At 49.2% G+C, this 15,476-nt stretch overlaps 2 protein-coding genes across 2 annotated transcripts; one reads left to right on the forward strand and one right to left on the reverse strand.

Moving 5' to 3' along the window:
* The first annotated feature begins 2,483 nt into the window (after positions 1–2,483).
* Positions 2,484–3,101, forward strand: LOC136347025 (uncharacterized). The gene has a single exon (XM_066296649.1). The coding sequence runs from the start codon at positions 2,484–2,486 to the stop codon at positions 3,099–3,101; it is 618 nt and encodes a 205-aa protein (XP_066152746.1).
* A 4,365-nt stretch (positions 3,102–7,466) lies between these two features.
* On the reverse strand, positions 7,467–12,820 carry LOC136347026 (uncharacterized). Its single transcript, XM_066296650.1, has 8 exons — positions 12,121–12,820; positions 11,590–12,060; positions 9,876–11,526; positions 9,356–9,806; positions 8,193–9,282; positions 7,989–8,146; positions 7,658–7,934; positions 7,467–7,576 (listed from the first exon to the last, which is right to left on the reverse strand). The coding sequence occupies exons 1-8, from the start codon at positions 12,818–12,820 to the stop codon at positions 7,467–7,469; spliced, it is 4,908 nt and encodes a 1,635-aa protein (XP_066152747.1).
* Positions 12,821–15,476: the final 2,656 nt, after the last annotated feature.

A 15,476-nucleotide genomic window follows, 5' to 3' on the forward strand; every position in this document is an offset into this window, starting at 1 on the left:
TTATCCAGCATCCGGAAAGAACACATCCTAATATCCTGTACTTACCCAAAGATTAACCTGGATGGATGAGATGAAAGGAAATGGAAACGAAATGAGAATTATGAAAATGAGTGACTTAGAAAACAAGTTACCCCAGGCGGGTAATAGTCCTGTCGTTGGTTCCGACCGGGTGAAAGCCCCGGTGACCAACGCTGGCCCAGAGCATTCTGGGGAGGGCCAAAGCCACTTCGGATGTCGAAAGACGTCCGCTCAGACGAAGAACGTAGCAGAGAGAGGTGGGTTCGCGAGGAGTGAGAAACTCCTGCGGACGCCGCCTAAGATGACGAAACGGGTGAGTGAGGGGGATGAGGGGGCGATGGGTGAGGAGCTCTCCGACGCCTTCCAGGAAAAGGTGCCCTATCTCGCGAGCACCCCCCAAGGGGGAAAACGGGGGAGGGCAGAGGAGAGCTTCTCTCCCATGGCCGATCGTAGGGCCTTGGAGGAGAAGGTAGAGGACCTGGACCGGGTCATTAGGAGCCTAAGGAAACCGAAGCAGGAGCTCTTGGACGCTGTAATGGCGGTCAAGTGTGCCCTGCGTACGGTTAAACGTAGGGAGAAGAGGGATGAGGAACGGGAAAGGGAGAGGGAGAAGCTCCTCGAAGACGTAAGGGGGCTGCGGAAGCAGCTGGAGAGAGTCCAAGGGGAGTGTAAGGGAGGGCTGGAGACAGCCACTTGTGCCACTCAAACAGACACGGCGGAGGAAAGACGTACGGAGGAGCAGCGGGAAAGGATTCACAGTCTCGTCGCTTCCGGAGAGGTGATGGAGGCTCTTAGGGAGAGGTGGGAGGCGGGTCTGTTTCAACAGACGGAGGTGTCGTACGGGGACCCCATGTCGGAGGGGTACCGGAGCGACTTAGGGGTGATAGTGGGGGAGGAGAGCAGTCCGCTTAAGAAGCGAGTGCTGGCCGGGCTCCCCGAGCTGGCTGAACTGGGGGGGCGAGCACGAGGCGGGGACGACCCCCTTCCTTGCGCAGACCTGCCGGTTGCGTAAGGGGGGGAGGACGGAGACGCTCCAGCGCTTCGTCTTTTTCTGCCAAATGGGTGGGGACATGGGTCCGGAAGCGGTCTTCGGAGCGCTGAAGGAGCTCGTGAGAACTGCCCAGAGGGAGGGAAGGACGAGGGTGGTCGTCCCCCAGGTTCCGGTATCTGATCCCAGGAAACTAAGAAAGCTGGGGGAGCTTGCTGCAGAGGGAAGTGGCTTTAAAATCTGCTTCTATTTGCAGGAAGAAAAGGAGAAGGCGCAAGGAGCGGGAAAGAGGGAAGAGGAAGGGGTGATCTTCGTGGCGAGGGAGGAAGGCACCTCCTACTTAGATGACCTCAAGAAGGTGAGGCAAGTGGTTGCCAAGGGCGGCCAACAAGTGAAGATCAGCACCGTCAGGGAGACGAAGAAGGGGCAGATGCTACTGACGGTGCCGAAAGGAGGAAGGGGCGGGCAACTGCCGGAGTTGCTAGCCAAGGAGCTGGGTCAGAACAGGGTGAGAGGGGGTACAGGGAGGTCGGCGGCCTTCCAAGTGCACGGCCTGGACACAGTCGCCATCGGGGAGGAAGTGGTGGGGGCTGTGGCAACCGCGGCTGGAGTGGAGAAAGGGTGGCTTAGGCTGCTCAGTCTCCGTCCAAGTTTCGGAAGCTGCCAATTCGCCACGCTTCTGGTGGAGGGCGAGGCGGTCAGACGGGTAGGAAGGGTCACCGAGGTGCAGGTGGGCATCTCCAGGTGTCGTCTGAAGGAGCGGCAGGAAACCGATCGCTGCTTCAGATGCTGGGAAAGGGGTCACAGGGCGAGCGAATGTAGGGGAGAGGACCGCTCGCGACTGTGCGCGAGGTGCGCGCAGGGAGGCCACAAGGCCGCGACCTGCCGCACACAGCGGTACTGTCCTCTATGTAAAGAGGGGGAGCATAGTGCCGGGGGACCGGAGTGCGGGACACCCAAAAGTCGGGAAGAACCCGAAGTGGGGGGCAAGCCCAAAGCCAGGGAGGAACCCAAGGCTAGGGGCAAGGCTGTAGGCGAGGGGCAACCTAAGGCTACGGACGAGCCCAAAACCAAGGGGCAACCTACGGCTGAGGACGAGCGCGAGGCTAAGGGAGGACCGGAGGCCGAGAGAGAGGCCGTAAAGGGGAGAAAACCCGGCACTAGAGGTGTGCCCAAAGCCAAGGGGAAACCCAAGGCTGGGGGCGAGCCCAGAGCCGGGGAGAGACTCCTGACCATTCCCCTGGTCCCCGTGACAAGGCAGGAACCCGAACAGGTTGACGTGGAGAAGGAAGAGGACGGGGGGTCCAAGAACTCACCGACCACCGGCTCCCTAAAGTCGCTGGCAACCGCTAACGACAGGGGAAGTGGGGGAAAGGGGAGGAAAGGGAGACCAAGGAAGGAGGACTAGGTGAGACACGGGTGAGTGGGTGTGAGCGAGCGTGTGTACGAGTGCGTGTGCGTGGAGTGTTAGGATCCAATGGCGGCGAACAGGGAACTACCGTGTCTACAGATCAACTTGGACAGAGGACGTCTCGCGATGAACCTCATGTTCCAGGTGATCAGGGAAACGAACATCGACGTGGTGCTCGGTCAAGAGCCCTGCCAGGCCGAAGGGAACTTAGTACGGGACTGCAGCGACGACGCCTTCATCTGGCTAGCGCTGGGTGTCAGGGTGAAATCGCTTCACCGTGACCGGGGATTTGTGGCTGCGGAGCTGGACGGGATCACACTCGTGTCCACGTACTTCTCGCCGAACCGGAGCACCGACGATTTCAAGTCGTGGCTCGATCGACTGGGGGGTTACGTCAGGGGACGCGATAGCAGGAGGGTCCTCATCGCCGGGGACCTGAACGCGAAGAGTGCGAGGTTAGGTTCTGCGGTGGCGAATGCCTACGGACGGGTCCTGGAGGAGTTCCTGGACGCGGCAGAGCTCGTTCCCATCAACGTCGGGAACAAGTGGACGTTCGGAAACAGGATAGGCAGGTCGCTGATCGACGTGTCTGGAAAAAATGGGCCGGTACGTGAAGCAGCGAGACGGTCTGGAGATCGTGGAAACTCCCGAAGGAATAGTTCGGGAGATAAGCGAGGCCTGTGACGAGTGCATGAGGAAGCGTGACAGTGGGAATGGGAGAACGAAACGAGCGGTGTACTGGTGGACTGAAGAAATTGCAGAAAGAAGGAAAGCATGTATTAGAGCGAGAAGACGATGGACGAGAGCGCGAGGAAGGGGGAATGCGAACGTTACGAGTGCAGAGGCCGAATACAAGAGAGAGCGCAAGGCCCTCAAGGAGTCCGTAAGGGACGCCAAGAGGGACGAGTGGAAGAAAATGTGTGCCGAACTGGAGACAGACGTCTGGAGACTCGGTTCCAAAATAGTGACCGGGAAACTTAGCCGCTTTAAAAACGGTCCCTTGCCGGAAGCAGAGATGCGGAGTCAAGTGGACGCACTGTTCCCGGAGAAGCCGAGGGTAACGTGGGAAAAGGTGCAAGTGCAACCGAATGACGTTCCGCGGGTCACGGCGGAGGAGATCCGTCAGGCCGTCGGGAGTCTCAAGAGCCGCAAGGCTCCGGGACTGGACGGGTTAACGAACGAGGTCTTGAAGCTATATCTCGGGGCCGTGCCCCGGGGTATGGTGAGTTGTGTAAATCGCATCCTGGCCTCGGGCGAGTACCCTAAAGTCTGGAAGAGAACCCGACTGGTGCTGGCGGAGAAACCGAAGCGTGACCCGGGGGCAGAGGCCACGTACCGACCCATATGCCTGGTGGACGGACTCGGGAAAGTGGCGGAAAAGGTGGTCAAGACCAGACTGCTGGAAGAAGCGAAGGCGCTGGGTATGGCGAGCGAAAGTCAGTATGGGTTCGTCAAGGGCAAGAGCACCCTGGACGCCATGCAGGCCGTCATGCAGATAGTCAAGGGGATCAGGGGGAAAAGTTACACACACGCGGGCTTCTGTGTCATGGTAACAATTGATGTAAAGATCGCCTTTAATACGGCGCCTTGGGATCTTATCGCCGACGTGATGAGAAGGGTCAAGGTGAGCGGGTACCTCTTGAACGTAGTTCAGTCGTACCTGCAAAATCGGTTTTTGGTGTTACCTGACGGGGGAGTTCGAGAGATGTCGTGTGGCGATCCCCAAGGGTCCGTCCTGGGCCCCGTCTTGTGGAACCTCTACTACGACGGGATACTGACGGTCGAATATCCGCGAGGGATCACCCCGGTGGCCTACGTGGACGACTTGGCGTTGGTGGTCTCGGCGAAGGACGGGGTAACCCTAGAGGCGAGGACCAGGTGGGCCATGGAACTGGTCGCCGACACGTTCGAACGCATTGGACTGAGCATGGCTACAGAAAAAACGGAAGTGGTGCTGTTGGCCGGGCGAGGGAAAATAAGAAGCATGAGTCTGAGAGTGGACGACGTCTCGTACGAGATGAAGGAATGCGTGAAGTACCTAGGGGTGTGGATCGGCAGAAACGTTCGTTTCGGCGAGCACGTATGCCGGACCGCCGAAAAGGTTACCAAGGTGATAGGGAACTCGAAGGCATACTGCCTAGAGCGAGCGGTTTGGGGTACGAAAGGAGGAGGTTGATGGTGATGGCGGCATCCTCGGTCATGCTGTATGCGGCTCCGGTCTGGCGAACAGAACTGGAGTACGGAAGGTACGCGGCCATACTGGAGAGAGCGAATCGTCTTCTCGCGCTCCGGGTGGCTAGTGCCTACAGGACGACCCCGACCGATGCGGTGTTGGCATTGGCCAAAATACCTCCGGTGAAAATCAGAGTGGAGGAAAGAAGTATGATGTGGGAAGGGATAAAAAGTGGATCGAAGGAATGGGCATTGAACGAGTGGAACCGGGAATGGGAGAAGTACGAGGGTTGGATAAAGACCTTCGTACCCCAGATCCGCGACTGGTACGAGTGCGAATGGACGAAGAGCGAGTACATGTTGGCTCAGGTTTTCACCGGACACGGCGTGTTCAGGAAATACCTGAAGCGGATACGAGTGGAGAGAAGTGCCGAATGTTGGTTTTGTAACGAAAGGGAGGACACACCGGAGCACACGCTGTGGATGTGTTCGGAGTGGGAGAGCTATCGCGCCGAGGCAAGGGTGGGGGGACTCGACCTGAACCGAAGCACGATAGGGAACGAGCTGGTGGAAAGTAAGAGCAAGTGGGTAGCGTTTGAGGGCCTGATAGAGAAGATCTTGAGGGCCAAGATTGCAAAAGAGAACGAGAGGAAGAAGAGTGGGGTGCGGAACCGTGTCCGTACCTAGTCCGAGGAAGCGATGAAGTCCTGAAGTAATACCGAAAGGTAGTCCCGGGGCAGAAGAGGGGAGGTGGGTTTAGTGGGTAGCCGGGCGACGTAATGGTCGGTCGAATGCCACACTACCCGGTCGAGGACCGGGTTCTTAACAAGATTCCCCCTCCTCGGAAAAAAAAAAAAAAAAAAAAAAAAAAAAAAAAAAAAAAAAAGATGAGAAAAAGTTCAATTTAGACGGGCCTGACGGAATTTCTTATTATTACCATGATTTGCGCAAGGAGGATCAAATTCGTTCTAAACGACATTCGTGTATGAGCTCAGTTATGATATGGGGCGCAATTTCTTATAACGGAGTTATCGACTTGGTCATCATTGAAGGCAAACAAAATTCTAATAAGTATTTAAGGACTTTAACTAGCAGGTTAGAAAAAATAAAAGATATCATGAGACAGGAAAAGTGGATTTTTCAACATGATAATGCACCAATACACACAGCACGTGTAGTAAAGGATTAGTTACGAATAAATAATATTGTTGTTCTTGATTGGCCAGCATTATCGCCTGACTTAAATATTATCGAGAATGTTTGGGGATATCTTTCTAGAGAAGTTTATGCAGATAGAAAACAATATGAAAATAAAACGAACCTTATTAGGGGTATCAAAAAAGCTTGGTCTTCACTTAACAAATCCTATTTGCAATCTTTGTATAATTCTATGCCAAATCGAATTTTCTAAATTATAAAAAGCAAAGGAAAATCTACTAAATATTGAACAATTATATATTAAGAAATAAATCTGAGTTTGTTTATTTTTTCAAATGAGGCTATTCATGTGAAAATCCTTTAGAATGAATTTTCTTATACTTTATTTATAATTTGATTTTGAGTAAGAATTTTGTATTTATTATTTTTGAACATATTAAGTAAAATAAAAAATTAAATAAACTGCTTAGTAACCTTATCTTATTTATGCGGCCTGAAAAAATATGATGAACTATCAAAAAATCATCTAAATAATTTCGCGCTACTTTCTGGAACGAATTACGTCGAAATTACCATGGAAAAAATACATGATTTGTGCAATCGTTCATTCAAAAAGAACCATCAAACACCGCAAGGAAAAAAACCCATGTACTGGTGGACCCAAGAAATTGCCGATATAAGAAGTAAATGTATTAAACTACGAAGAAACATTACAAAACTAAAGACTAACTTACCTACTAATCAACTTATGATAAAGAATTTCAATCTTATAAACTAACCAAAAAATAACTAAAATAGGAAATTAGAAAACAAAAATCGAAATGTTGGAACAAACTTCGCGAAGATTTTAATAAAGACAGTTGGGGTCTAGCATACGAAATAGTCAGGAATAAACTAAAACTGAACCCAAAGATCAGCCTAAATAAAGAAAATACGATGACACAAATCAACAAACTTTTTCCAAAACATAAAATCATAAACTGACCTGAAATCCCGATGAACACACACGATATCCCTCCTCTTCAAGAAGATGAAATCATAAACGCAGTCAAGACTATCAATACGAAAAAAGCACCTGGCCCAGATTTCATCACACCGGACATCGTCAAAACAACTATCCTAGGCAATTCAAATTATTTTACCAAACACTTTCATCGTTGTATAAAAGACGGAACCTTCCCTGATATATGGAAAACTGCCCTAGTCGTGCTCATACCAAAACCTAAGAAAAATCCAACTGACCCTCCCGCCTATAGACCTATTTGTTTACTAAACTCCTTTGGCAATGTTGAGGGATTCCTTCGATAAATGAAACCACGACAACGACACTTTGTTTTACATAAATGGACTTATGTATTTAATTTGCACATATCAAATAATAAAAGAGTTTTGAGTCTAAGTAGGAAGAGGGAGAATGCTTAATTGGGCGAGTTACACTCTATGATTCTGATTACATCCCGACACCGACTCAGCTTCCACCCGAAGAAGAGAAAAAGAAGAGAGCTAAAAATTGCTTCGATTATCCCTTAAGTACTTATCCCGAGGAATTCCAAACAGGGGCGCACCACCAACAAGAACCATTATGGGCTATGGCTACGCCGTGTCCCATGACTCGCGGCCATCTGGGGAATCTCTATACTAGTCGCTTTTCTGGGAATATCGCAGACCCAACATATTGATCATCATAGTAATAGTCCAGATCGAGAAAGCTTCCTTTGACTAGTAGCATATTCCCCAGCCAAACGTACCCTTAGATTTTGCCTGATGGGCCATGTGGCCCGGCACCCAGATGGTATTCTCCGAATAAGTATCGCCGTACATGGGCGTAACTTAAGGGATAAATATAAATATACGACAAACCAAAATTAACAACAATAAAAAACAAAAGCCAATAACTTAAAGTCTCTAACATGCCCCCGGCCTTGAAACGCTTGCAGCGTCTTCAACAACAGTGTTCGTCGGCAGGGGACATATCTTGCTGAAAGAGCGCTTCACCAAACCACTGGAAGTTCTTAAGGTAGCCACACGATTCACTCCGTCCTGGCCAGGGTGTACTGCTACCACTCGTCCCAAGCGCCACTTAGAAGGAGGAAGGTTGTCATCCTTGACAAGTACAAGTGCTCCTTCCTGGACGTCCTGCTGACGTCTCTTCCATTTGACCCTCTGCTGTAGTTCGCTGATGTATTCCTTGCTCCAACGCCTCCAAAAATGCTATTTGATTTGCTGGATCCTTTGGAATACCGATAGCCGATATGCAGGAAAATGTAGCAGGTCTGGGTCGGGCAGCTCCGTGAGACTTCTTCCAATCAGGAAGTGAGCGGGTGATAAGGGAGTTAAGTCGTTGGGATCTTGAGACAAGGGAGATAGAGGACGGGAATTGAGTTTCGATTCAATTTGTGCTAACAACGTAATGAGCTGTTCGAAAGTCAAGTTGGCATTTCCCGCCTGCTCTTTTTAGGTGGTGCTTCACCGACTTGACACCCGCCTCCCAAAGACCTCCAAAGTGAGGCGATTGGGCAGGTATAAAGTGCCAATGCATCCCTTCCCGTGCATATGAATTAGACAGATCGCCAGATTCCTTAATTAAAAAATGGCCGAGTTCTGCCAATTTTCGATTGGCGCCGACGAAATTCGTGCCGTTATCCGAGTAAACGTGGCTGGGTCGACCACGCCGAGCCACAAACCGACGAAAAGCAAGCAGAAACGACTCGCTGCTGAGATCAGACATTAGCTCTAGGTGCAAAGCCTTCGTCACAAAACAGATGAAGACACTCACATAGCACTTAGGCAACCTTGAGCCGCGACCCTTTTTGTCCCGTATATTGAGTGGACCCATGTAGTCCACTCCTACAATTGAAAACACGCTCCCAACAGTTACGTGACTCGGTGGAAGATGACCCAAAATAGGGGCTAAATACTGAGGGTTGAATCGAGCACAGGTAACGCAGCTCCTCACAGTAGCCCTAATCAAATTAGGCGGCGCGATAACCCAGTATTTTTCCCTTAGGGATGCGAGCAACATCTGAGGGCCGGCGTGCATTAGCCTTTTGTGCTCATGCTCGCACAATATCCGCGGCAAACGATGTTTGGGGGACAAAAGCATGGGATGCCTTTTGTCAAATTGATACGGCGAGTTTCGCAGCCTCCCCCCTAACCTCAATATGCCCTCACCATCTAGAAATGGACTCAAACTCAATAACCTACACTTAGGGTGCAAAGCGACCCCACCGCTGAGGCAATCGAACTCGACTGGAAAGCTATTTCTTTGCGCAGTCTTGACCAACGTTTTGATTGCCCCATCTATCTCCGACCTAGATAATGGGTCGCCGACGATGACCCCTTTCGACAGCCTTGATCGACAATTACTGACGAATCGAAGGATGTATGCCACGATACGACTCAATCGATCGAAGTTAGAGTAGCGCTCGAAAAAATAGTCCCCTATGGAAAGAAAGACAACGACTCCCCTTAGAACGCGGACTTCGGGCACCTCCTTAGGCCCTTCAGAAGCACTCGGCCAATGGCTTTCCTTGGACTGAAGAAAGGAAGGGCCATGCCACCAAAGACTAGACTCCAAGAGTTCACTGGGAAAGACCCCCCCTCGATACCAGGTCAGCCGGGTTTTCCCTAGTGGTGACATGACGCCACTCACAATCCACGGTAAGCGATTGGATTTGTGATACCCGCGCGCTTACGAAGACCTTTAGGCTGCTGGGAGACATTTTTAGCCAACTCAAGACGATGGTTGAGTCTGACCAGCACACCTGCCTAACAAATTGCAATCTAGTGGCCGCCCTTACCTTGCTTATAAGTTTGGCCACGACCAATGCACCGCAAAGCTCCAAGCGAGGGATAGTCAGGGATTTTAAAGGACTCACCCTGCTTTTGGCGCATAACAACCTCACAGTTATATCGCCGTTTCTATCGATCGATCTGACGCAGACAGCTCCACCATAAGCTTCCTCACTAGCGTCAGAAAAACCATGCAACTCATGACACGCAGCATCCACGTATGCAATATGACGACAAATCTGAGCCCCATTAAGGCTCGGCAGTTCACTTCGAAATTTTATTCAAGCTGCATGCAAGTGGGTAGGGACTGACTCATCCCACGATAACCCTTCTTACCAAAGCTTTTGAATTAGGATTTTCGCAACAATTACAACAGGGGATAGCAGACCCAAGGGGTCGAAGACTTGCGATATACCTGACAAGATGGTACGCTTTGTTACTTTCACGCTTGTCTGAAAAGCCTGAATCTTATAAGACAAAACGTCTGACGAACAATGCCAGGTTAAACCCAAAATTTTAGCCTTTTCGTCCCCATGAAAATCTAGCACCTGAAAATCCTCGTTTCCCTGACTCACCGCACGTAGTATAGCGGGTTCGTTGGAAAGCCACTTGCGCAATTTGAACCCACCACCTGACAATGCAGCGGAAACCCTATTACACATCTTAATTCCTTCCTCAAGCGAATTTATTGAGTGAAGGAAATCATCAACATTGAAAGATGACTTTATCACCGAGGATACATCAAGCTCGCTCTCCTCTGCTACTTGATGTAAACACCTCACAACTAAGAAGCTGGCACTGGCCTGCCTGTATGTGACGGTGTTCAACTCGAATATCTCGATAGGATCTGAGGGCGATTCCCTCCAAAATATCCTTTGCAAACAACGTTGTATAGGTTCCACAGATACTTGCCTATACATCTTGGCGATATCCGCCGATACCACAAACTGCAATTCACGAAAACGAATCAAAATGTCAAACAAATCTGGTTGGATCGTGGGACCAACCATTTGCAAATCATTCAGGGATTTTCCCATTGAAGACGGCATACTGCAATCAAATACGACTCTCAATTTAGTCGTGCAGCTTTTTGCTTTAATCACAGGGTGATGAGGCATATAGTAGGAGACACGATCATCCTCTTCACGCACCCTAGTCATGTGACCAAGATTTGAATATTCGCGCATGAATCCACAATACTTTTCCATCAAAGCTGGATCCCGGCTGAACTTACGTTCTAGCAAAAGGAACCTTTGGAGAGCTTTCGTCTTCGAGTCCCCCAAGTCAGCGACGGGACGTTTAAAGGGGATAGCAACCACGAAACGGCCGTCGACCGAACGCCTATGCGTTCTTTGGAAGTGCTCCTCACATTCGAGCTCCTCAGCCGACCAGGCCTTGGTCTCAGAGAAATTACCCTCGACCTCCCAAAATTTCTTCAAGTCGAAATCAATGTTCGGGCCACTTTGCCGCGAATTTACACTCAAGTTGCAGATGGAATTGCTACTACCGGGCTGCACTATTGATCCGGAGACAATCCATCCGAACCTAGTTTTCTGTAAAATGGGATTACACGACCCCAGACTAATCTGACCAACACATAACAACCCATAGAACAATTTACTGCCAATTAAAAGGTCTATGGGGCCAGGCTTGCTAAATTCCGGATCGGCTAAGGTGATGTTGGATGGAATATTCAGCTGACTAACATCCACAGGAGCACCAGAAATGAAGCCGGTAATCCTGGGCAAAACTAGACACCTTAAAGAAGCCTTATATCCGCCGTGTCGCGCACAAACCTCGATGTGGCAACAGTGCTTCACCGCCGACGCCTTTAATCCCAGTCCCCCGACTGTCATTTCGAAGTCGCCCAATTTCGTCTTCAGCCTCTTGCACAACGAAGAAGTAATGAAGTTTGACTGACTTCCCGAATCTAAAAGTGCGCGCACCTTTAAGCGCTTCCCATCGGCACTGACAACGTCAACCAGGACTGTCAATAAAAAGACATGATTCTCCGAACTAAGTATTGACAACTAAACCCGATGTTCCAAACTCTCCACTGGTTTGGTGGCCTCTTTCTGTGCCTCGACTGGTTCGAGGTGCAACAAAGTGTGGTGTTTAGCCTGGCACTTGGTGCAATTTCTCAATCGACAATCTTTTATAGAGTGACCAGACTTCAAGCAATTGAAAAACAGTTTGAGTCGCTTGACCTTGCCGAAGCGTTCGTTGGTGGACATAGCCAAAAAATATGGGCAATTAGCTACTGAGTGTTTCGCTTTACACACTCCACAAGAAATATCGCTCCCAACGAAAATTTTGGCACTTGTCTTATTAGGTTTGAGTCCTACATTTCTTTCTGGTTTGTTATTGCCCCTCTGACGATCAATAGCTTCGAGCATGTCCGCCCTGGCGCTCAAAAATTCCCTCAAAGAGTCCCATGAGGGAATCTCTTTGTGGGTGCTCTTTGCCTCCTCCCATTGCCTTTCCGTCACTGAGTCCAGCTTTGCGCTCATGAGGTAGGCAACTAGAACACCTCATTGCTCGGGTTTTTGACCCAGAGCGGTCAGCGCAATCAAACTTTTACTCACACTGTCGATCAAACTCCTCAATTTAGGAGCCGATTCTTTACTCATCGGTTCCACCTCAACCAGCGTTTTTAGGTGGATGTGCACGAGCACTCGCTTATTGTCATATCGCTCACTCAAGGTTGCCCAGGCGATATCATAGTTGCCCTCTGACAATTCAAGAGTTCCCAAAACCTGAGACGCTGCATCACGTAGCGACGCCCGCAAGTAGTGAAACTTTTGAATACGACTCAGCCTATCGTTGTTGTGTATTAGGCCAAAGTATAGATCTCTAAACCTAAGCCAATCTTTGAAGTCGCCAGAGAAAGTTGGCAACGAGATAACCGGCAATTTTACATTATCTAATGGGCTGGGAGATTCCGGACCCTGAGAGTTGCCGGACGTATCGACACTACTGAACCTTTGCACTAAACCCTTTCCTCTGACCTTAAGCTCAAAGTATCTATCCTCAAAGTCGTCTCGCTCAACTAATTCATCGTCATAGTCTTCCGCATGCAGCTCCAACTCACTTTGAATGGTTTCAAACCTCTCGAAAGTACTTTCCAACTTGTCTAGTCTCTCGACTATCTGCCCGATTTTTTCGGCACCTAGACCGCCACTTACGTCTAACCTTTCGAGAAATTTGCTGAACATAGTGAGTTGGGCCTTGCACGTTCTCCTAGCCACGTTTAACCCTTTTAGCTCCCCAGCAGATGCCATGATCACAAAATCTCAATACACGCGTCTACCAGTTACGATCTGCTCTAATGCAGGAGTTCACAACAACGGCACGTAATTTGTAGCCACGCCAAGCTTTGTAATATGCGGCTACAAGTCACCGTGTGCGCAAAGGTAAAGGTTAAGCAGTACGGCACACAATTTGTAACCACGCCAAGTCTATATAGAATATGCGGTTACAAAACGCCAACTTTACGATACGAATGATCTAATCACTAGCAAATAGCACAAACGAAAGCAATACGGTTCAAAGGCAATAGGACAAGGACTTACCCACTTCCCAAACAAAGCTCCCTGGCTTCCACGATGATCCGGAATCACCAAGCTTTCTTCTTACTTAGCCCCAGACGAACAGCGATTTTGTTTGTTGTTCTGGCACGTGAAGCAACTTCTATCACGCCTACAGAGCAACTTCTCGGTTTTGCACGCGAACAACTTCTATCGCGACACAAACACCGACCGAATGATTTTCCACAAGCCCGAATCCGGCTCGAAGGACCAAAATGTTAAGGGTGTTCCTTCGATAAATGAAACACGACAAAGACAATTTGTTTTATGTAAAAATGGACTGTATTAACTATGCACTTATCTCAAAAGAATGTAAGAATCTTGGTCTAAGTAACGAAGAATAGGGAGAATGCTTATTGGGCGGGTACACGATATGATGCGGATCACATCCCGTCACCGACGCAGCTTTCACCCGACCAGACCACAGGAAGAGCAGAAAAAGAGAGCGAAAATTGCTCCGATTATCCCTTAAGTACTAATCCCGAGGAATTCCAACCAGGGGCGCACCACTACCAAAACCATTATGGGCTATGGCTACGCCGAGTCCCATGACTCGTAGCCATCTGGGAAATATCTATACTAGTCGCTTTTCTGGGAATATTGCAGGCCCAACAAACTGATCATCGTAGCAATAGTCCCGAGCGAGAAAGCTTCCTTTGGCTAGTAGCATATTCCCCAGCCAAACGTTCCGTTAGCTTTTGCCTGATGGGCCATGTGGCCTGGCACCCAGATGGTATTCTCTGAATAAGTATTGCCGTACATGGGCGTATCTTAAGGGATAAAACAAATACACATCAAAACAAAATTAACAATAATAAAACAAAGACAACAACTTAAAGTCCCTAACACCCTCCTTTATCCTTGGGCGGAATCCTCCGCACCTTACCTCTCCTTGCAAATCCTATCTCAACTCCTTCTACCTCCTCTTTCCTCATCAAGCTCTCCAGAACACTTCCTTTCCTTACGAGTGGCATATTTATTTTCCCAATTATATCCCTCCTATCCTTCATAATTGCTTTGGATACAACCCCTTTCTTTCCCGAAGGTCCCCCCTGTTTAGTGTCCTGGGTCTCCATGGTATTGCCGGGGGTTTCAGAGAGAGGCTCCGAGTGCCTCAGCGATGGTAATCACACCCCAGTAAGTCCTTACTTCGCACAACCTCACTTGGTGTAAATTACCGTAAGTTAAAGATACTACACGCGGAAAGTAACCGATCTAAAAATGTCCTTGCCAAAAGTCACCGAAAGTAGCTTATCGATCACGTCGTCAGCGTGCGGGGTAAAAATTAGTTTTCGCACTGCCAAAAGCGCTGTTTCTTCGGCTTAGCGTTAAAAAACACTGCTTTACGTCGACGATGCGAAAACTATATCCGATTTATATCGGAGCTCACTTCCAAACGTCCGCCTCCAATCGTGGTCCGCCTTCTACTCACCATTAGGGGAACTGCGCTTACCGAACAGTTCTGTGTACGGCAGTGTTGGTACTGGTCAAGATCCCGCCGATCAGATTGCGTGTGAAAAGAGGAGAATGGTCTGGAAGAGAGATAAAGGTTTCAGGAATGGGGACAGAGTTAGAATGATAAATGAGTGGGAGAGTGAATGGGTAGTGTATGATAAGTGGATGAAGGCCCTGGTCTCAAGCATGAGACAGTGGGTCGAATGTCAATGGATGAGGAGGGGGTACATGCTAACGCAGGTATTCACTGGACACGGAGTATTTGCGAAATATCTGCACAGAAGAGGAGTTGAGGAAAGCCACAAATGCTGGTTTTGCAGGATGCCGGGTATCGCCGATTCCCCGGAGCACACACTCTGGGGATGTTCGTAGTGGGAGGATGAACATACCGAAACTAGGAGGGCGGGATTCAACCTGGACAGAGGGACAATTGGCAGCGAACTGGTGGAGAGCGAGGGGAAGTGGACGGTGTTCGAGCACATGGTAAATAGCATTATAAGTAGGACGACTGAAAGGCAGCATATAAGGAGGAGAAACGAAGGGTAGAGTGCAGATATTGCGACTGGGAGCTCCGAAGAAATGCCAATCTAGCGATACCGGGTCCATAAAAAGAGAGGGGGTGGTTTTAGTATGTAGGCGGGCGCAAGTCCGAATTCCACACTACCCGGCTTTCTTACGCCAGGTATCTTTTGAAGATTTCCACCTCCTCGGGTACAAAAAAAAACCTTATTTGCCTTAGTTCAAAAATTTATAATTACCGAGCTACAGGGTAGCAAACTTGAAATATAAAATTTAATTTTTAGTCATAATTATTAAACGGCAAGAGGAAAACTCATGAAATTTTCTACAAGGGGATTTTTAGACATGAGGAAATCATATCTACAAACAAAATTTA

This window comes from Euwallacea fornicatus, chromosome 26, assembly GCF_040115645.1.
Source record: "Euwallacea fornicatus isolate EFF26 chromosome 26, ASM4011564v1, whole genome shotgun sequence".
NCBI lineage: Eukaryota > Metazoa > Arthropoda > Insecta > Coleoptera > Curculionidae > Euwallacea > Euwallacea fornicatus.

Excerpts from the sequence above, each read along its gene's own strand:
- LOC136347025 (XM_066296649.1), top strand. The coding sequence starts at position 2,484 with ATGGCGGCGAACAGGGAACTACCGTGTCTACAGATCAACTTGGACAGA.
- LOC136347026 (XM_066296650.1), bottom strand. The coding sequence starts at position 12,820 with ATGGCATCTGCTGGGGAGCTAAAAGGGTTAAACGTGGCTAGGAGAACG. Across the intron at positions 12,061-12,120 it reads GAGTTTGATCGACAGTGTGA|TTGCCTACCTCATGAGCGCA; the intron begins GTAAAAGTTTGA and ends GAGGTGTTCTAG. Across the intron at positions 7,935-7,988 it reads TTCCTGCATATCGGCTATCG|GAATACATCAGCGAACTACA; the intron begins GTATTCCAAAGG and ends CGTTGGAGCAAG.